The sequence below is a fragment of the Balaenoptera ricei genome, chromosome 4 (assembly GCF_028023285.1).
Source record: "Balaenoptera ricei isolate mBalRic1 chromosome 4, mBalRic1.hap2, whole genome shotgun sequence".
Classification (NCBI taxonomy): Eukaryota; Metazoa; Chordata; class Mammalia; order Artiodactyla; family Balaenopteridae; genus Balaenoptera; species Balaenoptera ricei.
Genome location: NC_082642.1, coordinates 161432731 through 161455641, shown reverse-complemented (window position 1 = coordinate 161455641; position 22911 = coordinate 161432731). Strand labels below are relative to the sequence as shown.

At 58.3% G+C, this 22911-nt stretch overlaps 1 protein-coding gene across 7 annotated transcripts; it reads left to right on the top strand.

Moving 5' to 3' along the window:
• The first annotated feature begins 1447 nt into the window (after positions 1–1447).
• Positions 1448–20409, top strand: FTCD (formimidoyltransferase cyclodeaminase). 7 transcript variants are annotated; one of them, XR_009503038.1, is made up of 16 exons: positions 1448–1531; positions 2180–2363; positions 3011–3139; positions 3925–4013; positions 4092–4271; positions 5287–5424; positions 5509–5640; positions 10893–10954; positions 11311–11440; positions 11537–11698; positions 15246–15289; positions 15492–15630; positions 16248–16343; positions 17430–17663; positions 19882–19924; positions 20093–20409. XR_009503038.1 is itself a non-coding variant. In XM_059921756.1 (14 exons), the coding sequence occupies exons 1-14, from the start codon at positions 1478–1480 to the stop codon at positions 20105–20107; spliced, it is 1554 nt and encodes a 517-aa protein (XP_059777739.1). In that variant the 5' UTR covers positions 1448–1477; the 3' UTR covers positions 20108–20409. The 7 variants fall into 7 exon arrangements, 2 of the variants coding, with proteins under 2 accessions (XP_059777739.1, XP_059777738.1); XR_009503039.1 differs by having other exon boundaries at positions 19878–19905; XR_009503037.1 differs by having other exon boundaries at positions 19878–19924.
• The last annotated feature ends 2502 nt before the right edge of the window (positions 20410–22911 follow it).

Here is a 22911-nt window from a genome sequence, read left to right as displayed (position 1 = left end):
CATGGTCATCACTCTCTGTGGTGTCTGTGTCCTAATCTCATAAGGATGCCAGTCCTATGGGATCAGGCCCACTCTAGTGACCTCATTTTAACCTCATTATCTGTGCAAAGACCCTGTCTCCAGGCACGGTCACGCTGGGGATTAGGGCTTCGACATATAAATTTGGGGGTGGGGTCACAATTCAGCCCATAACAGACCTCATCCCTCCCAGCCGCCAGACACTACCCTAGCTGAGACTCCCCACCACCTGGGGGCCCTCTGCAGGATGCAGGGCCGTCTGGTGGGCACTTTGGGCCCCCACCCCTGGGCCTGCGGGCTCTTTCGGGTGGGACCTGGCATCGGGGCCTGAGTTTGGAGAGCTGCCCTGGTTGAGCCCTCGCAAAGGACCAGGTGCTGCTGGGGTGCCCACATCCCCTCCTGGGACCCGGGGGGCAGGAGGCCATCACCCACGTTCACCCACAGTCAGCCCGGGGAGCCACAGCTGGACAGGACGGGCCTGCCCCTGGCCTCCAGGGTCTCTGGGCTCGCCCAGCCCTTCTGCCTCTCCCAGTCCCTGTGAGCAGCTGCTGGAGGGGTGGGCTTCCCAAGGACCAGACAGCTGCTGGCCCGAGAGATCTGGGCATCCCCTCTCCCGGCCCCGTGGTGACTGCGAGGGGTGAAACAGCTGCAGACGCTGACCCCACAAAGGCCACCGGGGGTGCCCACTTCCGGGAGGACCATGGATGGGTGCAGTCTGCTCTTGGGGGGCAGGGGTCTGTGGGGGTCTGTGTGCTGCCAGGATGACCATGTGATCCATGGGCCTTTGCAGAATGGAAACACCGCCCTGTTCAAAAATCACGAAGGACTTCAAGACGGTGTTGACTCGAGCTGGCTCTCTGGGCTCAGGGCCCTGTGCTGCTGACCTGGGTGTGTCACCCTTGTGGGGACCCTCCGGCCCTCCGGCCTCAGGGGGCACAGCCCGCCCCTCCGGCAGCGACACGCACCTGCACACACTCACCCCCTGCCCCGCCTCCTGCCCGACCAGGTGCGCTGACCTCTGCTGAGAGCCAGGGCCAGTGCCGGGGCCTCACACCCGGTCCCTCTCATCCCCCTGCAGCCCTGAGGCTTGGCTGTTCTGCCAAGAGACAAAAGGCGTGGAGGGTCATTGTACGGTCACCCAGAGGGTCACCAGGGGACTCTGGACCCAGCTGGGCCTCAAGCCTGGGCTGACCTGAGGCCGCCGCCTGCTGAGGACTTTCCCCCGAGGGTCCAGGTCACAGGCACTTCCTTCGGCGGAGCCCACGCCCACGTGGGTGGAGGCCTCAGTCCTCCCCCTCCGCTGGCAGCCTCTCGGGGTCCTGGCTCTGCCCCTCCCCCATCTACTCAGTTAATAAGAAGCCTGGCCCCGGGGTGGGGCGCCACCCGAGGGCATAAAGGCCCCCCTGGCCTCCTTCCCACCTCTGCTGGTGAGAGGAGCGTCTGGAGCAGGGCCTGGACCATGTCCCAGCTGGTAGAATGTGTCCCCAACTTCTCGGAGGGGAAGAACCAGGAGGTGAGGCACCTGGGGCGGTGGGGGGCAGTGTAGGGGGCTCAGGGCAAGGAGAACGCGGCTCAGTGTGGGGTTTGGGGATTATCTTCTCTGGAAAGAGTGAGGAAGGGGGCAGCAGGCGGGCAGGCAGGTCCTGGCCCAGGTCTGGGCCTGGGGTCTGGGCGGGTCACTTGGCCTCTTGTGTGAAAACAGGGCCCCTGAAGCCCGACCCCCAGGGCCATTTCAGGGTGCCCGGGGGGTACCCCGTCTCCCTTCCCCACCTTGTGAGGCGGGCGCCGCTCTCATCCCCACGTGACCTGCAGGAAACTGAGGCACAGAGAGCTGGGCAGGCCTTCCTGCTGCCTCGGAAGGTTCCGGGCCCTTCACACTCCCCCCCCCCCCCCAGACACAGGTGGCCTGGGGGCCGGGGCCCTGACCCTCTGTAACCTTGGCCTGTGGGTCACCTTCTCGGGGCCCTGAGAGCCCCTGTGCCCAGATTCTGCTTCCTGCCTCGGTTTCTTCCGGAGGGTGCTGCCCGGGTGCCTGCACCCCTATGCCCAGGTCCTTGCCCCGCGTCATGTCTGAATGGGGGCAGGGCGGGCATGGCCCCTGCAGCTCCCGCTCCCTCTTCCGCGTGGGGAGATCGAGGCACAGGCCTGGCTTTGTCCCCAGGTGATCGACGCCATCTCCCGAGCGGTGGTGCAGACCCCGGGCTGCGTGCTGCTGGACGTGGACGCTGGCCCCTCCACCAACCGCACCGTCTACACCTTCGTGGGGCGCCCCGAGGACGTGGTGGAGGGGGCCCTCAACGCCGCCCGGGCCGCCCACCGGCTCATCGACATGGGCAGGCACAGAGGTGAGGGCCCGAGTGCGCGCGGCCGGCCTCGCCCGCAGGACTCGCCAAGGGCATGGGGCCATGGGGCTGGCTGGATGCTCCTTGGACCCCGTCCACGTTTCAGGGGGCCCTAGAGTGGCTGGCAGAGAGGTGATCGCGCTCTGTGCAGGCCCTGGGCGGGGGTGGGGGACACAGCCCGATCTGTCAACAGCCCACAAGCCAAACACATTCTTTGGGCTGCAGGGTCAAAGATCGGTGGACACACGGGGAGCTGGTCAAAAGGGCAGGGTCTCTGGACGCCCACAGCGGGGGAGGGAATTCACACGAGATCCCAACTGGTGAAGAGAGATGGAGGCTTATCTCAGAGGAACCGCCTGGGGAGAGGGGGGCGCGGGGGCCGCCATCTGACCCGCAGCGGGACTCGGGTTTTGAGAAGGACCCTCTGTAAGGCAGCCGAGTGAAGGCGCCCCTCCCTGAGGGCTCGGAGCTATCCTCTCGGCTCTTAGGGGAGGGAGGGGTTTACCTCAGAGATGCCGCAGAAATCAGGGGCTGCTTCTCCCGGGGCCCTGTGGTCAGTGCGGGTGTGCGTGTGCGGGGGGCCGGAGGGCAGGGTCCGCCCCGAGCTCCGCACCTGGGCCTCCGCTTCCTCAGCCCCCATCTCTGTGCAGGGGAGCACCCTCGGATGGGCGCCCTGGACGTGTGCCCCTTCATCCCAGTGCGGGGCGTCACCATGGACGAATGCGTGCTCTGTGCTCAGGCCTTTGGCCAGCGGCTGGCAGAGGAGCTGGGTGTGCCAGGTGCGTGCCTGGGGAAGGGGGGCCTATCCCAGGGGCTCCCCCAGCCGGCCCCTCCTCACTTTACTTCAGTTCCCATCAGCAGCAACAGCAGCCATCCCTTGAGGTTCTCTGCTCTTGCATCCTTAAAAATGCATTTTAAGAAAAAAACCCCAAAACGCTACCATGCAGGTTTTTGACAGGCAGGAATGTCCTGCTTCTCCTGCAATGGGACAAAACACAGGGACAGGGTCCCAGCTGTCAGGGAGGCAGTGGGACCGAGTAGCCGCTCTGTAAAGGACTTCAGCAGGATGGATGGGGAGCCCTAAACAGTCTCTTTGGGGAATTAACCAAATCAAGGAAAAGCCCAGCACAGGGCAGCTGGCGGACCTGTGAGCCCGGGCACGGGTCCAGCCCCCTGCGATGTGGCTGATGGACGGGCTGGGGGACGGGTGTCACCTGCCCTGTGCAGGTGTCAGAGCTGGTGGTGAGTTTTGTTTTCTCTCCTCCTCGTTCCTTAATTTGCGGGTGTGTTGATCGTTCAACGAAAATGCACTTTGGAGAGAAACACGAATATCCTTCCAGCCCCTCTTGAGGGCGGGCAATGGCTTTTTTCTGGGGCATCTGTGCAGGGGCAGCGGGGGTGGGCAGAGGAGGGGTCCTGGCCCATACAGAGCGCCCATCAGCGACCACCCACACCCATCTGACGGGGCTCAGAGACGGGGGCGCTGCCAGCAAGACGGAGCTGCGGGAATGGGGGTCCCGCAGCGCCCGCCGGCCGAGGGCCTGACCGGCCAGGCCCCTTGCAGTGTACCTGTACGGCGAGGCAGCACGGACGGCCAGCCGCCAGTCTCTGCCGGCCATCCGGGCCGGGGAGTACGAGGCCCTGCCTGAGAAGGTGCGGTGTCCCCTACCAGGGGGCGGGCTGGGGGTGGGCCCTCCTCCCCCCTTCCCTCACCCACTGGTCTCCCCCCAGCTCAAGCAGGCTGAGTGGGCGCCCGACTTCGGCCCCAGCTCCTTCGTCCCCAGCTGGGGGGCCACTGTCACGGGGGCGCGGAAGTTCCTCATCGCGTTCAACGTCAACCTGCTCAGCACCAGGGAGCAGGCGCACCGCATCGCCCTCGACCTGCGGGAGCAGGGCCGCGGCAAGGACCGGGTGAGGGCACCCCGGGGTGCCGCCGGAGAGGGCCAAGGCTATGCACCGCGTGTGGACCTGCTGAGCAGCCCACCTCGGTGTCCACGCCACGTGGGACCGGCAGAGTCGGGGTTCCAGGGTTTGAAGTTGGGGAGCAGGTCTTTAAGGACATTTTCCATGGAAGCTGCAGGGCTGCAGCTGTGGTTAAAATACTGCATCATTTCCACACTGATAGGAAAACAGCCGCTTCGGCACCCCAGGTACCCCTAGGTGCCCCCATGTACCTCCAGATGCCTCAGGTACTTCCAGGTACCCCCAGGTGCCCTGATCCACCAAGTCGGCCATCATAGCTGTCACCTAGTGTGAGCATCGCTCCTGCAGAAAGTTCGAGTTGGACACAGACACAGAGACACCCGGTGGAGGAGGCCCTGCCCACCTGTCAGGCCCCACTCCCAGAGACCTGGGCCTTCCAGGCAGCTGAGGGCCTGGGAGCCCAGCTTCCGTGCCGAACACTCAGGTGTCTGCAAGCACAATACAAAAACACAGCCACTCCCCAATCCTTCTCTGTGCTCTGCTGAAGTCAAGAGTCTACCTAACCCCGAAAGGTAGACTGAGTCGCCCCAGGGAGTGAGGGCCAGGAGCTGGCCTCTGGGGCAAGGGGTGGAAGGGGTGGGAGGCAGGGCCCCGCGCCCAGGACAGGGCTGTGGGCGGGGATGCCCGGGCCGCAGGGCCTGGTCTGAGCGTGTGGCTTGTGCGGGGCGGGCACCGCGGCACTGACCCCTTGGGGCCTTGGTTTCCCGTGGTGGGCGGGCCCTTTCCCGGCTCCGATGGGAACGGGACAGTGAGGCGCAGACCCGCCTGAGGCCGGCTGCCCGGCCGCACCGCACAGTCTTCAGGCCACGGCCCCCCTCGTCTGGGTGTCTGGGGTGGGAGGGAGCCCTCGGGATGGCTGGGGGATGCAGGGGCAAGGGGCTGTCAGTGCGGGGCGCGGGAGAGGCTGGGCTGGGCCGGGCTGGGCAAGCCTTGTCCTCGACAGCCAGGACGCCTGAGAAAGGTGCAGGGCATCGGCTGGTACCTGGATGAGAAGAACCTGGCTCAGGTGTCTATGAACCTCCTGGACTTTGAGGTCACAGGGCTGCACACGGTCTACGAGGAGACCTGCAGAGAAGCCCAGGTGAGCAGGGTGGGTCCCCTCCCCCCGTTCTCAAGCCCAGCCCCCTGGGCGCTGACTCCCCCCTCCGACCTCTGACCTCTGCAGGGGCTGAGCCTCCCGGTGGTGGGCTCGCAGCTGGTGGGCCTGGTGCCTCTAAAGGCCCTGCTGGACGTGGCCGCCTTCTACTGCGAGAAGGAGAACCTCTTCGTCCTGGAGGAGGGGCAGCGGCTCCGGCTGGTGGGTGGGGCTAGAGGGGGTGTGTCAGGGAGAGGGAGCAGGTCGGGGGCTCCGGGCACCTGCACCCCAGGCCTGGGGCACTGTCTGCGGGCCCAGGCCTCCTCCTCCTCCTTCTTTGTTTTATTGTCTGTGCCTGGAAGTTGAGATCACACTGTTTTCACTTGGGGGACACTGTTGAGGTTTTCTCTGTGACCTAAAATGTGTTCAGTCTTGTGAAACTTCAGCGGAGAGGACGGGCCTGGTGCCGGTCCTGGAGCCGCATCCTGCGGATGGAAAGACCTGCCCCTCGTCCGCTCCCTGCCTGTTGGGATTTGGGTGCGTGAATCTAGTGTCCATGGGTTATTCACAAAGTTGTTCCTTTGGTCCCAGGTCCTACCGCCTGCTCTGGGTGTGGCCGTCCTTCTCAGTCCTGTTGCTCTGGCCTCTGAGTCATTTTGTCTTGAGGGCGTTTCTTACAATGAACGCGTGATTGGATTTCTCTGAAAGTTTTTTTAAAATTTATATTTATTTATTTATTTATTTATTTTTGGATGCATTGGGTCTTCGTTGCTGCGCACGGGCTTTCTCTAGTTGTGTCGAGCGGGGGCTACTCTTCGTTGCGGTGCGTGGGCTTCTCATTGCGGTGGCTTCAGTAGTTGTGGCTCAGGGGCTCTAGAGTACAGGCTCAGTAGCTGTGGCGCACGGGCTTAGTTGCTCCGCGGTGTGTGGGATCTTTCCGGACCAGGGCTCGAACCCGTGTCCCCTGCATCGGCAGGCAGATTCTTCACCACTGTGCCACCAGGGAAGCCCTTTCTGAAAGCTTTTGTCTTTTGGTAGTTGGGTTTATCCTTTTGTATCTGCTAATTTAGCAGGTATGTCTGGACTTAACTTTTGTCCTAGTTTTAGGCATGAGAGTGTGTGGTTTCCTTTGGGCTGTATGGAGGAGTCTATTTTTAGGAATTCTGGTAATTACCCTATAATAATATATTTATCTCTATTTTTTGATTTATTAATTTAAAAACTTTATCCAAATGTATCAGTTTGACTTAATTTTTGTCAATACAGGCACCTTGGAGATAGCATAGCTTTGGTTCTAGGCCACTGCAATAAAGCGAATATCACAATAAAGCAACTCACGATTTTTTTGGTTTACTAGTGTGTATAAAAGTTATGTTTACACTAGACTGTAGGCTATTAAGTGTGCAATACTATTATGTCTAAAAAAGCTGTGTACATACTTACTTTAAAAGTACTTTATTGCTAAAAAATGCTAACCATCATCTGAGCTTACAGAGAGTCGTGATCTTTGTGGAGGATTTGAAATACTGCAAGAATTACCAAAATGTGACACAGAGACACAAAGTGAGCAAATGCTGTTGGAAAAATGGTGCCAATAGACTTGCTTGAAGCAGGGTTGCCACAAACCTTCAATTTGTCAAAAACGTACTATCTGTGAAGCGCGGTAGAGGGAGGTCTGCCTTTTGCTGGCTGGCAGAAACCAACAGAACTTATACTCAATTGTGTAGCTTTGAAGAAATAATCATCTGAAAGCATAATATACACTTTAAGAAAATAATCTACATTCCCGTAACATTAGACACAGAAAATGAATGAGAAAGTAACTACACAGCATTTACTGCTGTCTTTTCTTCCTTCTCTATTTCCTCATTTTTTAGACTTGTGCTCTTTTTTAGGGAGCTGGTTATTTTGGTGCTTAAATATTTTTTCAGTTGTTTAAATTATGGTAAAATAGACATGACATAAAATTTGTCATCTTAACCATTTTTAAGTGTACTGGCCACTGGTGTATGTGTATAAAGTTGTGCAGCTGTCACCAGTGTCCAGGATGGGGTTTCCTATTTCTGCAAAAGACGTTGTCAGGACGTGTCGGGGCTCACACTGACTCCGCAGGCCACTTTGGGCGGTGGTGCTGTCTTACAGCACCGTCCTTCCAGCCCTGGACGTGGGCTGTGTTCCCCTTCACCTGTCTTTGCCTTCTTTCATCATGTTTTGTAGTTTTCATTGTAGTCTTTCACCTCCTTGGTTAAGTTAATTAATTCCTAAGTATTTTATGCTATTGAAAACAGAATTGTTTTTGTAATTTCTTTTTCGGATTGTTCACTGTTAGCGTTTAGAAATGCACTGACCTTTGTGTGTTGACTTTGTATCCTGCTACCTTGCTGAATTCATTTATTAGTTCTAGGTGTTTAACTTTTTAAGTTTAAATAATGTATTTAATCCTTTAGCGCTTTATCAGTGTTAGACAATGTCTGCTGACTCTTGGTGAAGAGAGACAAAAAAATTAATGCACTTGTGTGAGTGGTCATCTCTGTTCCAGATTTAAATTGCTTTGTTGTTATTTTTACATTGTCAGCTGTATAACATTTACCTTCTGTAACCATATCCACACATATTAAATATCCACAGATATTTAATCTTGGTTCTATACACGAGTGAGGTCACTATGCATCTCTGTCCTTTCCCATCTGTCTGGCTGGATTTCACAAACAAGCAGAGTTTTAAAGAAAGGCTCATAGGGGCTTTATTCTGTGGGTTCTGGCATGTTTGGGAATGTCTTTCTGTGACTTTATGCTTGCAAGACAGTAGGACAACCAAAACCTCAAGTCACATGTCTTTTCCTGAGAATGTTGCAAACACATCTTTACCACCTTTTGGAATAAGTGTCCCCGTGGGGAGGTCTAAGGCCATCTAGTTATCTCCCCACCCCTGGTGACCGGTTCTTTCTCCTGGATGCTTGAAGAATTCCATCTTTATCCTTGAAATTCAATGACTCTGCCATAAGAGTCTTGCTGTGGATTATTCTGCATCATTTTTTTCTCTGGAACAGGGTTTCTTGTGATTCACAGGTTCATTCTTGTTTAGCTTCAGGAATATTTTCTTCTATTGTATTTTTGATCCAGTTTTTGGTCCTTTCACTTTACCGACACCCGTTACACCGCGGTAGCATTTTCTTCCACATATTCTGTCTTTTTTGTACTTTCTTTCCCCCGTATTCACTGTGGTTTTCTCAGGCTTCACTTCGCAATCACTGATGCAGTTTATGGCTGGGTCTATTCTCTTTCTAGCGGTTACAAAGTTTTGTGTAACTTTTAATTTTGATGTAATTTCCTACTCACAGAAGAGGTGCAAGAACAGTACCAGGAACTCTTTTATACTCTCCAGATTCACCTATTGTTGCATTTTGCCCCATCCGCTGTATCACTCTTTTTCTGTATTCCACGCATAATCATATTTTTTCCTGGACCATTTTAAAGTAGACTGAAGACACTGTGCCCTTTACCCCTTGTTTATTCAGGGTGTAATTCTTAAGATCAAGGAAGTTCTCTTACCCATCACAGTGCAATGATCAAAACCAGGAAATCCAGCACGGTACAACCTGGTATCTAATCTGCAGACCGTAGTCAAATCGCATCAGTGTCCCCCCTCTCCATGGTCTGCCCCAGACCAGCAGTGGGTTCGGGTGGCTTGTCTTTTATGGTCTTTAATCTGGATCAGGTCCCCAGTTCTCCCCGTCTTTCCTTGACCGTGACGGGCTGTGGAGCACCGGCTGGTGGCTTTGTGAAGCGCCGCTCGCTGGGTGCTGGTCTGACCTGTCTCAGCGCTGGGTGTACGTGTGCGTTTCTGGCAGGAGCAGCTCAGATGTGACGGAGTATCCCCCTCAGGGCGTTACCTGGGTCCTCTGGTCAAGCTGGTATCCCCGACCCAGGGTTATCACTGCAATGTTTCTGTTTTCCTTTTGTTGTTAATAAGAACTCCCTGGGGAGGTAGTTTAAGAATGTGTAAATGACCTGTTCCTCTTAAAATTCCAGCCACAAGTATTAGGAGCATGGAGAGTTTTCTAACTTCATCCTTTTTCTGTAAGAAGCTTTCACCTCTCCCACATTTATTTATTCCTTATTAATGTGTTTGACGCTCTCTACTGTCTTTTAAAACATATTATTTTATATTTTTTAACTGAAAGTTCTGAGGTCTGCAGTCTTTGCAGGTCTGATTCTGCAAACTGTGTGTCTGCGGATTCTCGTGGTGATGCTTCTTCCTGTGCTTGGTGATGTTTGGTTGTGACTGCCTGTTCTTTAGAGTTTCGTCTGCGGTAATTCTTGGTCACCTGGTTTAGTTTGTGTTTGCCTCTGTTAGATGCTTGGACCACTTTAGATGAGCCCTTTGCTTGGAGCTTTGGAGCCACACAGGAAGAGAATTCTGTGCGAACGGTGGCCCACCTCCCCGTCAGGTTAGAATTCCCAGGAAAGATTTTTTTTGTGCTTCACCAAACGGAAGGCCGAGACTGGGAAGTATCCCAATATTTCCTGTGATGGGCGGTTTTCCCAAATTCATCCCTGGAGATGTCCTCTTTCAAGTGTCTCCCGTCTGACCCAGCTCTTGAGGGCTCGAGACCTCCCCTGCTCGTGAGAGGTCTCAGATGTCTCCAGGGTGGACCCAGCTTCTGGGAGAGGAGGTCTTTCCGGGCATTTCTGGTCGCTTCTGGCTGTGAATGGCTTCCTTTACATTCTGCCGGCTTTGCCGGGAGCTGAATTCCACTCTGACAGTCCTGTTCCTCATTCTGAGGTTTTCTGCGGCAGGCGGGCCGCTTGCTGGCTCTACCGCCAGCTCTCGGGCGCTCTCTGCCCCATTTCCGCGTCCTCAGGGAGACCTCATGACTGTCCCCTGGGACCTGCTGCTTCGTTTCCCTCAAGCTGCACTTGTCACTTTCTATTTTGTGTGGAACATGTCACCTGTGTGGCTCAGAGGGGCTGGGACTGTGCTGACGGCATCGAGCATCATAAAGTGTCCTGAGTGTTTTTTGGTGGAAAGAATTCTACTCCGAAATGGGGATATTTCCAACTTGATTTTGAATTCGGGTAAAATTCACTTTTCCTCACATGTCAAGTCTCACATTTGGGCAGATCAGGCAGCTCCCGGCGTTTAAGAACCAGAGAGACCCTGACACCCGAGGAGCTGGACTCCTGTCCAAAGAGGCAGTTTTCTTGGCCCCTTTCCAGCGCAGGCTCTTGTGCGGGCAGGATGGGGTCACCACGGGCCTTGGTCTCGCTGCAGCAGCACGGTGGGTGGGTGGTGTGTCCGGAGGCCAGGCAGGGCGCCTGCTCTGGGCGAGGCCTTCAGTCGGCAGGGCTGCTGGTGGGCATGGGGTGCGGCAGCTGTGCCCCTGCAGGCTCCCGACCAGGGCAGGGCGCCCCGCGGGCGGCAGGGGTGGGACCTGCGATCAAGGGGACTCCAGTCACCGGCCCCTCTTGCAGGTGGTGAACCGGCTGGGCCTGGACTCCCTGTCCCCCTTCAACCCCCAGGAGCGGATCATCGAGTGAGCAGCCCCGCCCCCCGCCCCTGCGTGGAGGCCCCCTCAGTCCGCCAGAGCTCTGCTCCGTCACCAGGCGTGGGGCTGGGAGCTTGCTGGGGGGCCCAGTGGGGCCACGACAAGGTGCCACTCTGTCCTCACGCAGCTCCTGGCTGGTCACAGCCCCTCCCCGGGGCAGCCACTCTGCATATCGGGCCCACATCCCTGCCCCCCCCCCCCCACTGGTGCGAGTCAGGGGCTCCCGGCCTGGCCGACCCCACCCTTGCGGCCTGGCTGCAACGACCCGGGGCCCTGTCCGCCCCCTCCCTGTCCCCGCCCCTGCACGACGCAGACCCTCACTCCCAGCTGCCCCACCCCTGCAGGTACCTGGTCCCCGAGGCCGGCCCAGGGCAGAGCCTGGTCGACCAGCCCCTGCGCACCTTCGTCCGTGAGGTGGGCGCCCGCTCGGCAGCCCCAGGGGGCGGTTCCGTGGCCGCAGCCAGTGCAGCCATGGTGAGTGGGGCCGGGGCGAGGATGCGGGGCGGACGGCCGGGGTTGGGGGCGTCGCCCGGCCTGGGGCCGGTCCCACGCACAGGGCGCTCTCCCCAGGGCGCCGCGCTCGCCTCCATGGCCGGCCTGATGACCTACGGGCGGCGCCAGTTCGAACACCTGGACGCGACCCTGCGGCGCCTGATTCCCCCCTTCCACGCGGCCTGGGCTGAGCTGACGGCGATGGTGGACGCCGACGCCCGGGCCTTCGAGGCCTACCTGGTGAGCGTGCAGGCGGGCCTCCACCACCAGCCCCGCAGAGGCAGCCCCGAGGGAGGGAGAGTGGGGTCGGTGGACGGTACGGGGTCCGGAGGAGAGACAAGTGGGTCAGGGTCACAGGGGGAGGGGGAGGGGCTGCCACGAGCACAGGTGTCTGTAGACGCCGGGGGCTGGAGGGAGGAGACAGTGGTCTGGCCCCTCTTGGGCCCCCCTCCCCTGCTCGTGCAGGGCCAAGCCCGGCGGGTGTGGTGCAGGCGTGACTGCAGGTCGGGGTCTCTGCAGGCTGGGGGAGGGCCGAGAAGGGCACCTGTTCTGAGGGTGAGCCAGGCTCAGCGTCCCCCTGCCCACGTCCCTGAGTCCCGCTGATGGGCGACACCCAGACCTGCAGATGCCGGAGGAAAAGCAAGGTCCCCAAGGAAGAGCTCCCATCCCGGGAAGGGCGGGAACAGGAATCTTCACAGAAGAAACGCTGAGGGTCATGGTCTCGGAGATCAGAGAAGACGTTCAGCCACGAGACACAAAGGGCCCCCGGGGAGCCGGGCACCTTCAGCAGCACAGGATGTGGGCGGCTGCCTCCAGGGAGTGCCCATCCAGGGGGCAGCGGAGGAGGGACGTCCATCAGACCGGGCGGGGGATGGGGAACTTGCAGGAAGGTCAAGAAGCCCCAGGCGTGTCTGAGGGCAGATCCAGCAGAGAGGACCCGGGAGGGGCGGGAGTGAGGGCGCTCGGACCCCACGGGGGTAGGAAGACACGCCTGGGAAGGAATGAGCTCCCAGCAGACAGCAGGCATCCAGAGCCGCCTCGGGGGTGGGGGTGGGGACGGGGCAGGAGGACCTGGGCCAGGCGACCTCGGGAGGCGACCTCGGGGGTCGGGGGGGGACGGGGCAGGAGGACCTGGGCCAGGCGACCTCGGGAGGCGACCTCGGGGGTGGGGGGGAGACGGGGCAGGAGGACCTGGGCCAGGCGACCTCGGGAGGCGACCTCGGGGGTGGGGGGGGGACGGGGCAGGAGGACCTGGGCCAGGCGACCTCGGGAGGCGACCTCGGGGGCTGCTGGGCTGGGCGCCCCGACGTGAGTGCCGCATCTGCACGGGGACAGTCTAGGATGTCGCATTGAGGGAGGAGGTGACCCTGTGACAGAAGCTGGGTCCCTGGGGGCGGGGTACAGAGACTGATCACCTTTCCCCTATGCGCTTTTACGTTTTAATTTCGTTTATTTGCTTTTTAAAATAGGTGAAAGCCTCAGGGGTTCAGAGTTCACAGGGGCAGAGGGCAGCTGGTGAGCTGCCCCCCGTCCGCCCCGTCCCCCCGCCCAAGCAGGTGCAGCCCCAGTGCGTACGTCTCCCTGAGATGTTTGTGTGCATTCGGGCAGAACTGGGTTCCCCTTTCTCTTCCTTTCTTACACAAATGCTGGCAGGCAGATGTCCAGTTGCAGCTTGCGTCTTTCACCTGACGTCCTCCTGGAGCAGGGACACCCCCGGCTCAGTGGCCCGGGGTTCTGGGGACGCCTGGAGTGGAGGCCTTGGACCAGCCCCGTTGGGGATTCTGGCCAGGTCCAGTCGGCACCTGGGACAGGCTGTGTGGACAGCTGGCGTCCGTCGCTGGGCACTCGGTGGACGGGCTGTAGGAGCGACTCGGGGAAGGGCTTTCCCTCCAGGGTGGGTGTGTTCCCCGCCTGAAGGGTGCTGCCCAGGGGCCCTGGCAGAGGTTGTGTGGACCGGGCCCTGGAGTGGTCCTCCCGCCGTTTACCCGACGCCGCGGCCATTGGGCCTGGTTGTCACGTGCATCTCTTGCTGCTGCCCTGCTGCGAGAGTCTCATGTGGGTGGGGCAGGAGCATTTTCATACTTTTTGCAGCGGTTTTCTTTCCTTTTCAGGAATGTGAGGTGTCCTTTTCTTCTCTGTTTTGCTTAGTGCTGACTGGGACTTTTCATAAGCCAGGGAGTCTCAGCTTGTTTGACTTTCAACTTTGCTTGTACTGGTTTCTGACCATACGAGCCTTGTGTTTTTATGTCGTCGAATATTCAGTCTTTCTTTTGCTCTTTCCTTGGTGCTGTGTCCTAGTTTAAACGGCCTCCCCAGGCCAGAATTATTGAACTTCTCTCCGGGTACCTCTAGCCATCTGTGGTCTGAAGAACTTCAGATGCTGAGAGGGGCTCGAGTAGAAGCATCAGCGTGCATATAAATAATAATACATAATTAAAAACAAATATTAAAAATTCTGACCACTAGAGATTAGAAATAAGACAAGTATAAAACAACTGGAGGGGGGCAGTAGAAAAATGAAAATCTAATCAAAAGGCAGGAAAGAAAAAGAAAAATAGTCAGCAAAGAGGTGTGGTTTAGAGAAAACCTAAAATAAAATGGTTAGACTGAAGACACACCCGACCAACAATCACACACACACACACGCACACACACACACATGTGAGTGTGGTAGATACTGCACTGGTCTATGTCCCCACCGAGCAACAAGAAGACAGACTTTTGAACAGAAATAAGAAAACATCCTTATCTTCCACCGAATACATGAGCAATCTCTAGGCAGAGTCGGAAGCTAGCTGTGTACCTCCTTCCCCACCAAACAAACCTCACAGTGAATCAGAAAATAAATCAAACTGCGGTGGGCAGCCCTCCTCAGCCAGACACAGACGTGGCCACGTGAAAGTCAGACTTGACTAAAATCAGCAAAGTTCTGCCCAGTGGAGCCCCCCGTGCCCCCGCTCCCCGACCTGGGTCTGCAGCGGAGTCAGCAGGTTCCCGTGTTCGTGAGGAGTTGCTGTGGGTCCACGTGGAAAAGAGAAACGTGTCACCGGAGACAGGCGGCCGGAGGGGTGCCCGGGGAGGCTAGGGGACGTCAGGATGGTGACAGAACCCGGTTCAGGTCGGGTCAGGATGGTCACAGGATCTGGTTCTGGTCGGGTCAGGATGCTGATCGAATCTGGTTCAGGTCGGGTCCAGGGATCCTTTACGCTCGTGCAGGGTTGATGGACCAGCTGACTGTTAACAGCTTTTGGGCGGAGATTTGGCGAAACCTACAAAACCAGCAAGGCACGTTCCCCACCAGCTATGCCCTTGGACCTGGCACGTGGGCAGGCCTCGGGCGCCGGTGTGAGCGAGCGAGCCTGGACGGGTGCTCACAGCACGGGGTGCGGGACCGGGGAGGCCTTCCTGGCAGCGGCGAGGAGAGCGACACACGGGGTGATGGCTCCTCAGAGGAGGCCTGGCTTGTGTGGCCCCTCGGGGATGCGGGGACACGGCCTGAACCATTACACCAGGACTTCGGGGGTTGTGCGGTTGCCTCGCCTGGAGGCTGGGAGGCCTGGGGCTGGAGAACCCGCTCCCCTCCACCCTCCTCTCCAGCCTCCAGCACTGACAACGTGGGGCCTTGCGCCGGGTCGCCTGCCCTCCTCTGTCGGGGGCCCAGGGCTCTAATCCACGGAACCGACCTCGGGGGTGGTGTGGGCCCTGCGCGAAGCCCCTCCCTCCCCCAGGCTCCCGTGTCCCCTCATCACAGCCAGTCAGCCGCACGTTTCTGTGTTTGCTCCGGCAGAAAGCAACGAAGCTGCCCAAGAACACACCTGAGGACAAGGACAGGTGAGCGCAGTGGCGGCTGCGGACATCCGGGCGCCTCAGGAGGCCCGGGCGCCAGTCAGCCCCCCTCTGGGGTGTGTTGTGATTGAAGAACAGCTTCCCTGTGGTCCCCACCCTGGTTCCGTCTGCTCAGAGCGGAGCCATCAGGTGGGTCCAGCGGTGCCCGGGCGCCCTGGGCTCTAACCACTGACCCTCTTGCTTCCAGACGCGCGGCTGCCCTGCAGGAGGGGCTGAAGCGGGCGGTGGCCGTGCCCCTGGCGCTGGCGGAGATGGTGACGTCGCTGTGGCCGGCGCTGCAGGAGCTGGCCCTGTGCGTGAACCTGGGCTGCCGGTCGGACCTGCAGGTACGCGGCGGAGCCCCGCTGCAGGGGCGACGTGCGGAGGGTCACTGGGCATTACAGCTCTTCGCCAAGCCGGGCAGGCACAAGCGCTCACGGGGCGTTTCGGTCAGTCTCAGCCCGCAGGGCCGGCTCCGTCACCCATTAAGGTCTTGTTCAAGGTCGCGCGGCAGAGAGAAGCAGAAGCTCGAGTGTGTCTCCAGAGGCCACCCCTAACCGTCCCCCAGACCCCGTCCCTTCCCTCCTTCCCACCGCCCCTCTTCCAGAAAACCCAGGGGCTTGCAGACGTGCACAGGCCCCCCGTCCGCAGCCCGTGCGCGGAGGCCCGGGCACCAGGAACAGCAGGGCCGGCTCTGCGTGTCCGCAGCCCGTCCTGAGGGGAGGAACCTTGTCTCCTCGGGCTGGTCGTCATCCGTCTCTGGAGGGGCCGGGCCAAGCTGCTCGTCTCTGTGGGGAGAGGGCCGGCCCTGCCACCGGGAGGGAGCCCTTGGGCTGGTCAGTTTGCCGTCTTCACGGCTGAGGCGTGAGGCCCCCAGGCCCCGTCCCTGGGCTGAGGAGTGGGCAGGGCGAGGCCCTGCTGCCCCCCTGGTACCGACGCCGGCCCTGCCCCTTGGCGGTTGCAGGTGGCAGTGAAGGCCCTGGAGACGGGGGTGTTTGGTGCGTATTTCAATGTGCTCATCAACCTGAAGGATGTCACCGATGACGCGTTTAAGGACCAGGTGGGCAGGGGTGCGGGCCGGGCCCACCGACGGGACTGGAGGTTGCCCTCGGGCCGTGGCTCCCAGAGGGTCCCTGAGGGCCTGGGCAGTGAGGGAGGTGGGGGTGTGGCGGAGAGTCCCCTGGGCTGGGGGCCCAGGGCACCTGGCCAGCAGGCCCTCGGGGAGGGAAGTGTCCATCAGACGAGAAGTTCCTCCAGCTCCTGCAGGTGGACGAGGCCTGGCCCGCAGAACGCAGGCGTCAGGGACGGCCGGGGCCGTCTTTCAGCGTCTCTGTGGAGGCAGGTGGCCTGGGGGCCTGCCGGTACCCCCTAGCTCCCTCCCAGGGGGCTCTGGCCAGGGCTGGGGTCTCTCCCAGGGGGGCTGGGCTATAGCACTGGCAGCACAGGGTCTCAAAGGACAGTCTCCAGCCTAAGCAATGACCCCACTTCAGCATCTGTGATAATTTCATTGTTACTGTTTATTGGAGGAAAATTCACGAAACACGCAGCTCACTGTGTTAGATGATGCAATTCAGTGGCGTTAGGCACACTTACGCGGTTGCGAGACCACCACCGCTATCAAGATCTGGACCATTCTCATCACTCCAAAGGATGCCCCACAGTCACCCCCATTCCCAGCCCCGGCCACTGCCCAAGTGTCTCTGTGATTTTGTGACAATCTTTAAAAAGTGATTTCGCGGCTCGGAATGGGAGCGGCACGGCCTTTTCGAGGGTCAGCCCGTCCCCACCTGCCTCTCCAGCCGAGCTGGGCTTGGCCATCAGGGAAGGCCCTGTCCACCATGGGGGCATTGAGATAACAGACGGGCCGCTTGAGCTCTGGCCCTTAGGGCCTCAAGACACAGCCCTGCCCTTGGCAGTCATGGCTAAAGTGGGGAGACCGGGAGGGTGGGGGCTGGCTGGCCCCAAATCTCAGGAAAGACAGAGGGGCCCCTCCCGTCACCACCAAGAGACCCATGAGGAGCTGGGGGCCCCTAGGTCAGGGGCTTGGGGTCACCCAGAGTGGACAGCCCAGGGAGGTGGCGGGGAGGCGGGGCCAGTGGGGTTGGTGGCAGGCTCGGGGTGGTGACGGGGCCCCTGTGTCTGTCAGGTCCGTCAGCGCATCTCCGGCCTCCTGCAGGAAGCCAAGACGCAGGTGGCACTGGTGCTGGACCAGCTGGAGGCCCGGCAGGAGTGACGGCCGGGCGGGGGACCTCACTGGACTCCGCTTCCCCCTGAGGCCACTCCAGACACATCCCATGGGGCCCAGAGAGGGGAGTGTGTGGGGGGCAGTTGTGTCTGGGGTTCGTGGTGTCACCTTCCATCACCTGGAGCCTCCAGTAAAGTGAGGACACACCGGTGCCTGTGGGGTGCATGCAGGGGATCAGTGGGCGGGCTGGGGGAGGGCTGAGCCGAGCGGCTGGGACGGGGACCCCGTGAGGTGCCAGTGTGGGGAGGCAGGTTGGGGGAAATGGGGGCGCAGCCCAAGGTGACACAGGATCCCAGAGCACCTGGGGTCGTGGGGGAAAGAGCGCGTCACATGGAGGGATGAAGGCCGCGCTGCCTGATGGGCAGGGACCTGCCAAGGTGAGGGTGGCCAGGCCAGCTCCTCACAGGGCAGGAGACGGTGAGGAGCAGCAGAGGGCCGGGAGTCCCTGGGGAGGTGCTGGTGACGTGTGACCGGGTCCCGCGTCCTGGCGGGAGAGCTCGAAGCGCTGGACCTGGGCTCCGGGAGGGGGGTCCCGGGCACTGGGCACTGACTTCCCTCAGTGGAAGCTCGGGGGCCGAGGCCCGGTGGTGGGGGTCCCAGGAGGGTCCCTGAGGGCCTGGGCAGTGAGGGAGGTGGGGGTGTGGCGGAGAGCCCCCTGGGCTGGGGGCAATCGACCTGGTCCAGGGGCTGCCGAGCCGGTGATGCTGGAGGGAGGGCCGCGGGATCCTGGGGGGGTGGGAGGTGTGTGTGGGGCCCTGCGGGGATCGCAGGAGAGGCCCGAGCAGGCGGCCGTGTTGCCCCGGTAGGGCAGCATCCTTGAGGCTTGGAGCTGTAAGCGCGCGAGCGTCGGCGCTACTATAGGAGATCCAGGCGACACCAGGAGCTGCAGGAGGGCCCCAACCTGGTCTTTTAAAATAGGCAACGTGTCGCGTAGTTCAAACACAAGGGCTGAGCGGAGTCCCCACCACCTGGCCCCCGGCAGCCCTTTCGTAACCTCTTCAGGAAATCACTGAATTCCCTCTTTGCGCCCATTCAGTGTTTATGCGAACACAAACACATGTGAGTATATACCCTTCATTCTTCCTTGACTGCGTTAGGAGAGCAGATCAAATGCAGACTTTTGTTCCTAGTTAACACGCTAGCCTGGAGGCCATAGCCCGGAGCCCTTTCACATCAGCGTTTATTTTAGAGACTACTACTTAATACTTACTTTATTCACTCGTCCTTTCCCCGTATTTCCTTCACCATTTCATTGTGAAATAGAAGATACATTCAGGAAGGTGCATGTCCTGATCGGCCCTCTCCCCGTCACAGACTCCTCACCCTGACCCCTGACCCCAACGGCCCTGCTCCACGGTGACCGCACTCTGGTTTCCTGTAGGCCGCCCGACACAAGTGCACACTTCCCACACAAAGGCTCAGTTTTCCCTGTGGGCTGACATTTGGGTAAACGGGGTCGTGTGTGCCCTCGGCATCTGCTGTGTCTCTCCACCTTGCGTGCATCTTGCACAAGGCTTACAGGGTGGGGGGACTGCTGAGTCCCGGGGTGTCACCCTCCCGAGCAGCTGCACCACTGCACTCAATCCCCCCTTGTCCCTGTGGCAGAGTTCGGAGGAGCCCCAGTTCTCACCACTGACAGTGGAGTGTGTCCCCAGCTCTCAGATGCTGGGATGGGGGCTGAGGTGGTGAGCATGGTGCCCACCGGGCTGGAGGAGACTCCCTGTTTCTCACCTGTTGCCTGTCTGGGAACCCCTGACCTCCACCTGAGGACGGATTTCCCCAGGTGGCCACTGCCATTGGCCTGAGCCTCCCCACTGACCCACAGCCCCTCGGCGAGAGTCGGGCCTGAGGCAGCCCCAGGGGTCTTAAGCAGAGCTGCCCTGGCTGATTCAGGAATGAAATAAATTTCAACTGTCCCATCCATGAGATGTCGTGGCTGGTTGTTATGTAGCAGCAGCTGACAGATACACTTCCCAACTGAGTATATTGTCAAGCTTTGGGGGTTTTGCCTTGAGAGGTGGAAGATGGGTGTCAGTATGGTTTAATTATCTTTTGTTGTATCTGAGGTTGACTGTCTCTTCATATCATTAATGATGGATTTCCTTTTCTGTAGTCAGTTCATGTGCGTAGCCTGTTTTTCTATTGGGCACTAGACTGGCCCTAAATATCCACCAGCCTCCAGCTCCTTCCTGGGGGGCGTCCTCGGCTGCATTTGATCTGCTCTCTTTATGTAGTGAAGGAAGAATGAAGAATATATGTTCACGTGTTTGTGTTTGTAGCCTCCTGCCTCCAGGAAGTTCCCGTTAAAAATAATTTGGAAAAGTCATCACACTCTGAAATTCCTTCCAGACAGGCTGTGCACACGGAAAAACAAAAAGTATGAACGTACTTGCTAGGTAACCATACAAGATATTAAGAGAAAATGATTTGGGGAGTATATCCTCCTTGAGCAAGGCAGAGAACCCAAATGTTTTACAGGGAAGTCTTACTATCTGAAAATTTAAAAACTTGTTTTGTGGGCTTCCCTGGTGGCTCAGTAGTTAAGAATCTGCCTGCCAATACAGGGTCCACGGGTTTGAGCCCTGGTCCGGGAAGATCCCACATGCCGCAGAGCAACTAAGCCCGTGCGCCACAACTACTGAGCCTGTGCGCCAGAGCCCGCGAGCCACAGCTACTGAGCCTGCGTGCCCCAACTACTGAAGCCCGTGCGCCTAGAGACCGTGCTCTGCAACAAGAGAAGCCACTGCAATGAGAAGCCCACGCAGCGCAACAAAGAGTAGCCCCCACTCGCCGCAACTAGAGAAAGCCTGCGCGCAGCAATGAGACCCAACACAGCCAAAAATAAATAAATAAAATAAATTTATTTAAAAAACCCCCAAAACCCCCCCAAAACTTGTTTTGGTAAAAGACATCATATCCCAAAGTAAATGTCAAGAACCTATTGGAAGGAAAAAACCCAACATAGATAACAGGTAGAGTTAGTATGACCAATAGAAAAGCTCCTACAAATTAAACTGACAAGGACAGTGTCTGAGCAGGTGTGCGGTGGGTGTGCTTGTCTGCGTGTGCAAGCCGGTGTGCGTGTATCTGTGCAAATGCAAGGACAGCTCCAGGAAAGTCCTCAAGGGGTGAACTCTGGAAAGGGCGTGAGCTTGGGGTGCAGGGTCTCCCTTACCTCTACCGTATTCTCCCAGTGGAGTGTGGGCGCAGGCCAGAGGCTCTCGTAGGGGCCCGGTCTACACGTGGAGCAGCGGGGGTGGGGGGCTGTCCTGGGGAGGGGACCCGCAGGCCCGTATGGGGAGGGACGGAGTTCCTCCCAAGGGGCTTAGGGGAAGAACTTCAAGTGGGTTTAAAATCCACCCCCCAGATGGCGCATCGAGGGTCCAGGCTGCCCAGGAGGCACCGCGGCTCCTTCACGACTCCCTTCATCCGCTCTTTCTTGCTTGTATCTGAGGCAGTTGTAATTGCTCGTGGTCGTTATTTTTGGTGGAAGTCACAGCGTCCCTGAGCAGGAGGCCCTCCTCGTGATCCGGGAGCTCGTCCGCTGCGCGGGCCCCCCTCCACCCCAGCCCACTGGTCCTGGCTCTCCGCGTCTCTGCCAGGTCCCTCCTCTGCTGCCTTTGAGGGGTTGGAAGGCGAGGCGCCTGGGGTCTCGCCATGTGTGTGTGTGTGTGTTTGTGTGTGTTTGTGTGTGTGTGTGTGTGTGTGTTTGTGTGTGTGTGTGTGTGTGGCGGCTCAGAAACGCGGGGTCTCCGCTCTCCTTCCCCACGGCCCCGGCTCAGCTGACCCCGGACATCTCAGGGCGGCACCCAGGACCCTGCTTGGCGCCCACCGCACGGCGGGACCTGGGCACCGATCCCTGAGTGAGGGGAGACCCGCCACGCCCACCCTCTCCCGCAGGACCGGGTACTGGGATTGGGGGGCTCATCCAGCTCCGGGGCGCTCACGGGAGGCCCTGCAGCCCGCCCGCCTCGCCTCCCGCCTTCCCCGAGGGCCCCCCAACGCTGCTCCACACCCTTCCCCCCCAGATGCTGCACCCTCCACCCCATGGTGGGACGACCTTCTGCAAGACCAAGGGGGCCGGGCTTCTGCCTCCAGACACCTTTCATCCTCAGCAGCGACCATGTGGCCTGTTTCTTGTGACAGACCAGGGGGTGCCCTGTGGGCAGATGGGAGGGACTCTCCCCTGGCGACACTGACCCCAGGGAGACTCTGACCTGGGGAGATCCTGTCTTTGGGGGACTCTGGCCTGGGAACACCCTGTCTTCAAGGGACCCCCACCTGAGTTGGAAGAGGCTCTGCCAGGCAAATCCAGGGGTGTCCGCACGCTGACCCCCCACAGGAGGCCATTCCCAGGTCTCAGGTATTTCACAAGCTTCGGGACTAATGCTTGTGCTTCCAGATGCTGCTGGAAAGACGCTCCAGCACACGCTCGGGTCTAATTGGTTATTAATGATTTGTCTTATGAAAGCGTGCCTGTTGGCCATTTATACCTTCTTCACTTTCTGTCTGCTGATGTTCTTTGTCCGTTTCCTTGGAGTCGCTTTCCTTCTTATGAATCTGTGGGTTTGTTATAGCGCAGACACAACCCTCAGCTTGTCGTATGTCCTGTAATGTCTCTCCAGTCTGTTTCTTTTCTTTTTTTAAAAAAATTTAATTTTATTTATTTATTTTTATACAGCAGGTTCTTATTAGTTATTTATTTTATACATATTAGTGTATACATGTCAATCCCAATCCCCCAATTTATCCCACCAACCCCCACACCCCCGCTTTCCCCCCTTGGTGTCCATACGTTTGTTCTCTACATCTGTGTCTCCATTTCTGCCTTGCAGACCAGTTCATCTGTACCATTTTTCTAGATTCCACATATATGCGTTAATATACGATATTTGATTTTCTCTTTCTGACTTACTACACTCTGTATAACAGTCTCTAGGTCCATCCATTTGTCTACAAATGACCCAATTTCGTTCCTTTTTATGGCTGAGTAATATTCCATTGTATATATGTACCACAACTTCTTTATCCCTTTGTCTGTTGATGGGCATTTAGGTTGCTTCCATGACCTGGCTATTGTAAATAGTGCTGCAATGAACATTGGAGTGCATGTGTCTTTTTGAATTATGGTTTTCTCTGAGTATATGCCCTGTAGTGGGATTGCTGTGTCATATGGTAATTCTATTTTTAATTTTTAAAGGCACCTCCATACTGTTCTGCATAGTGGCTGTATCAGTTTACATTCCCACCAACAGTGCAAGAGGGTTCCCCTTTCTCCATACCCTCTCCAGCATTTGTTGTTTGTAGATTTTCTGATGATGCCCATTCTAACTGGTGTGAGGTGATACCTCATTGTAGTTTTGATTTGCATTTCTCTAATAAT

Coding starts and splice junctions, on each gene's coding strand:
- FTCD (XM_059921755.1), top strand. CDS start 1,478: ATGTCCCAGCTGGTAGAATGTGTCCCCAACTTCTCGGAGGGGAAGAAC. Junction 5,641..10,892: donor AGGGGCAGCGGCTCCGGCTG/GTGGGTGGGGCT, acceptor CCCCTCTTGCAG/GTGGTGAACCGGCTGGGCCT. Junction 11,441..11,536: donor CCGCAGCCAGTGCAGCCATG/GTGAGTGGGGCC, acceptor CGCTCTCCCCAG/GGCGCCGCGCTCGCCTCCAT.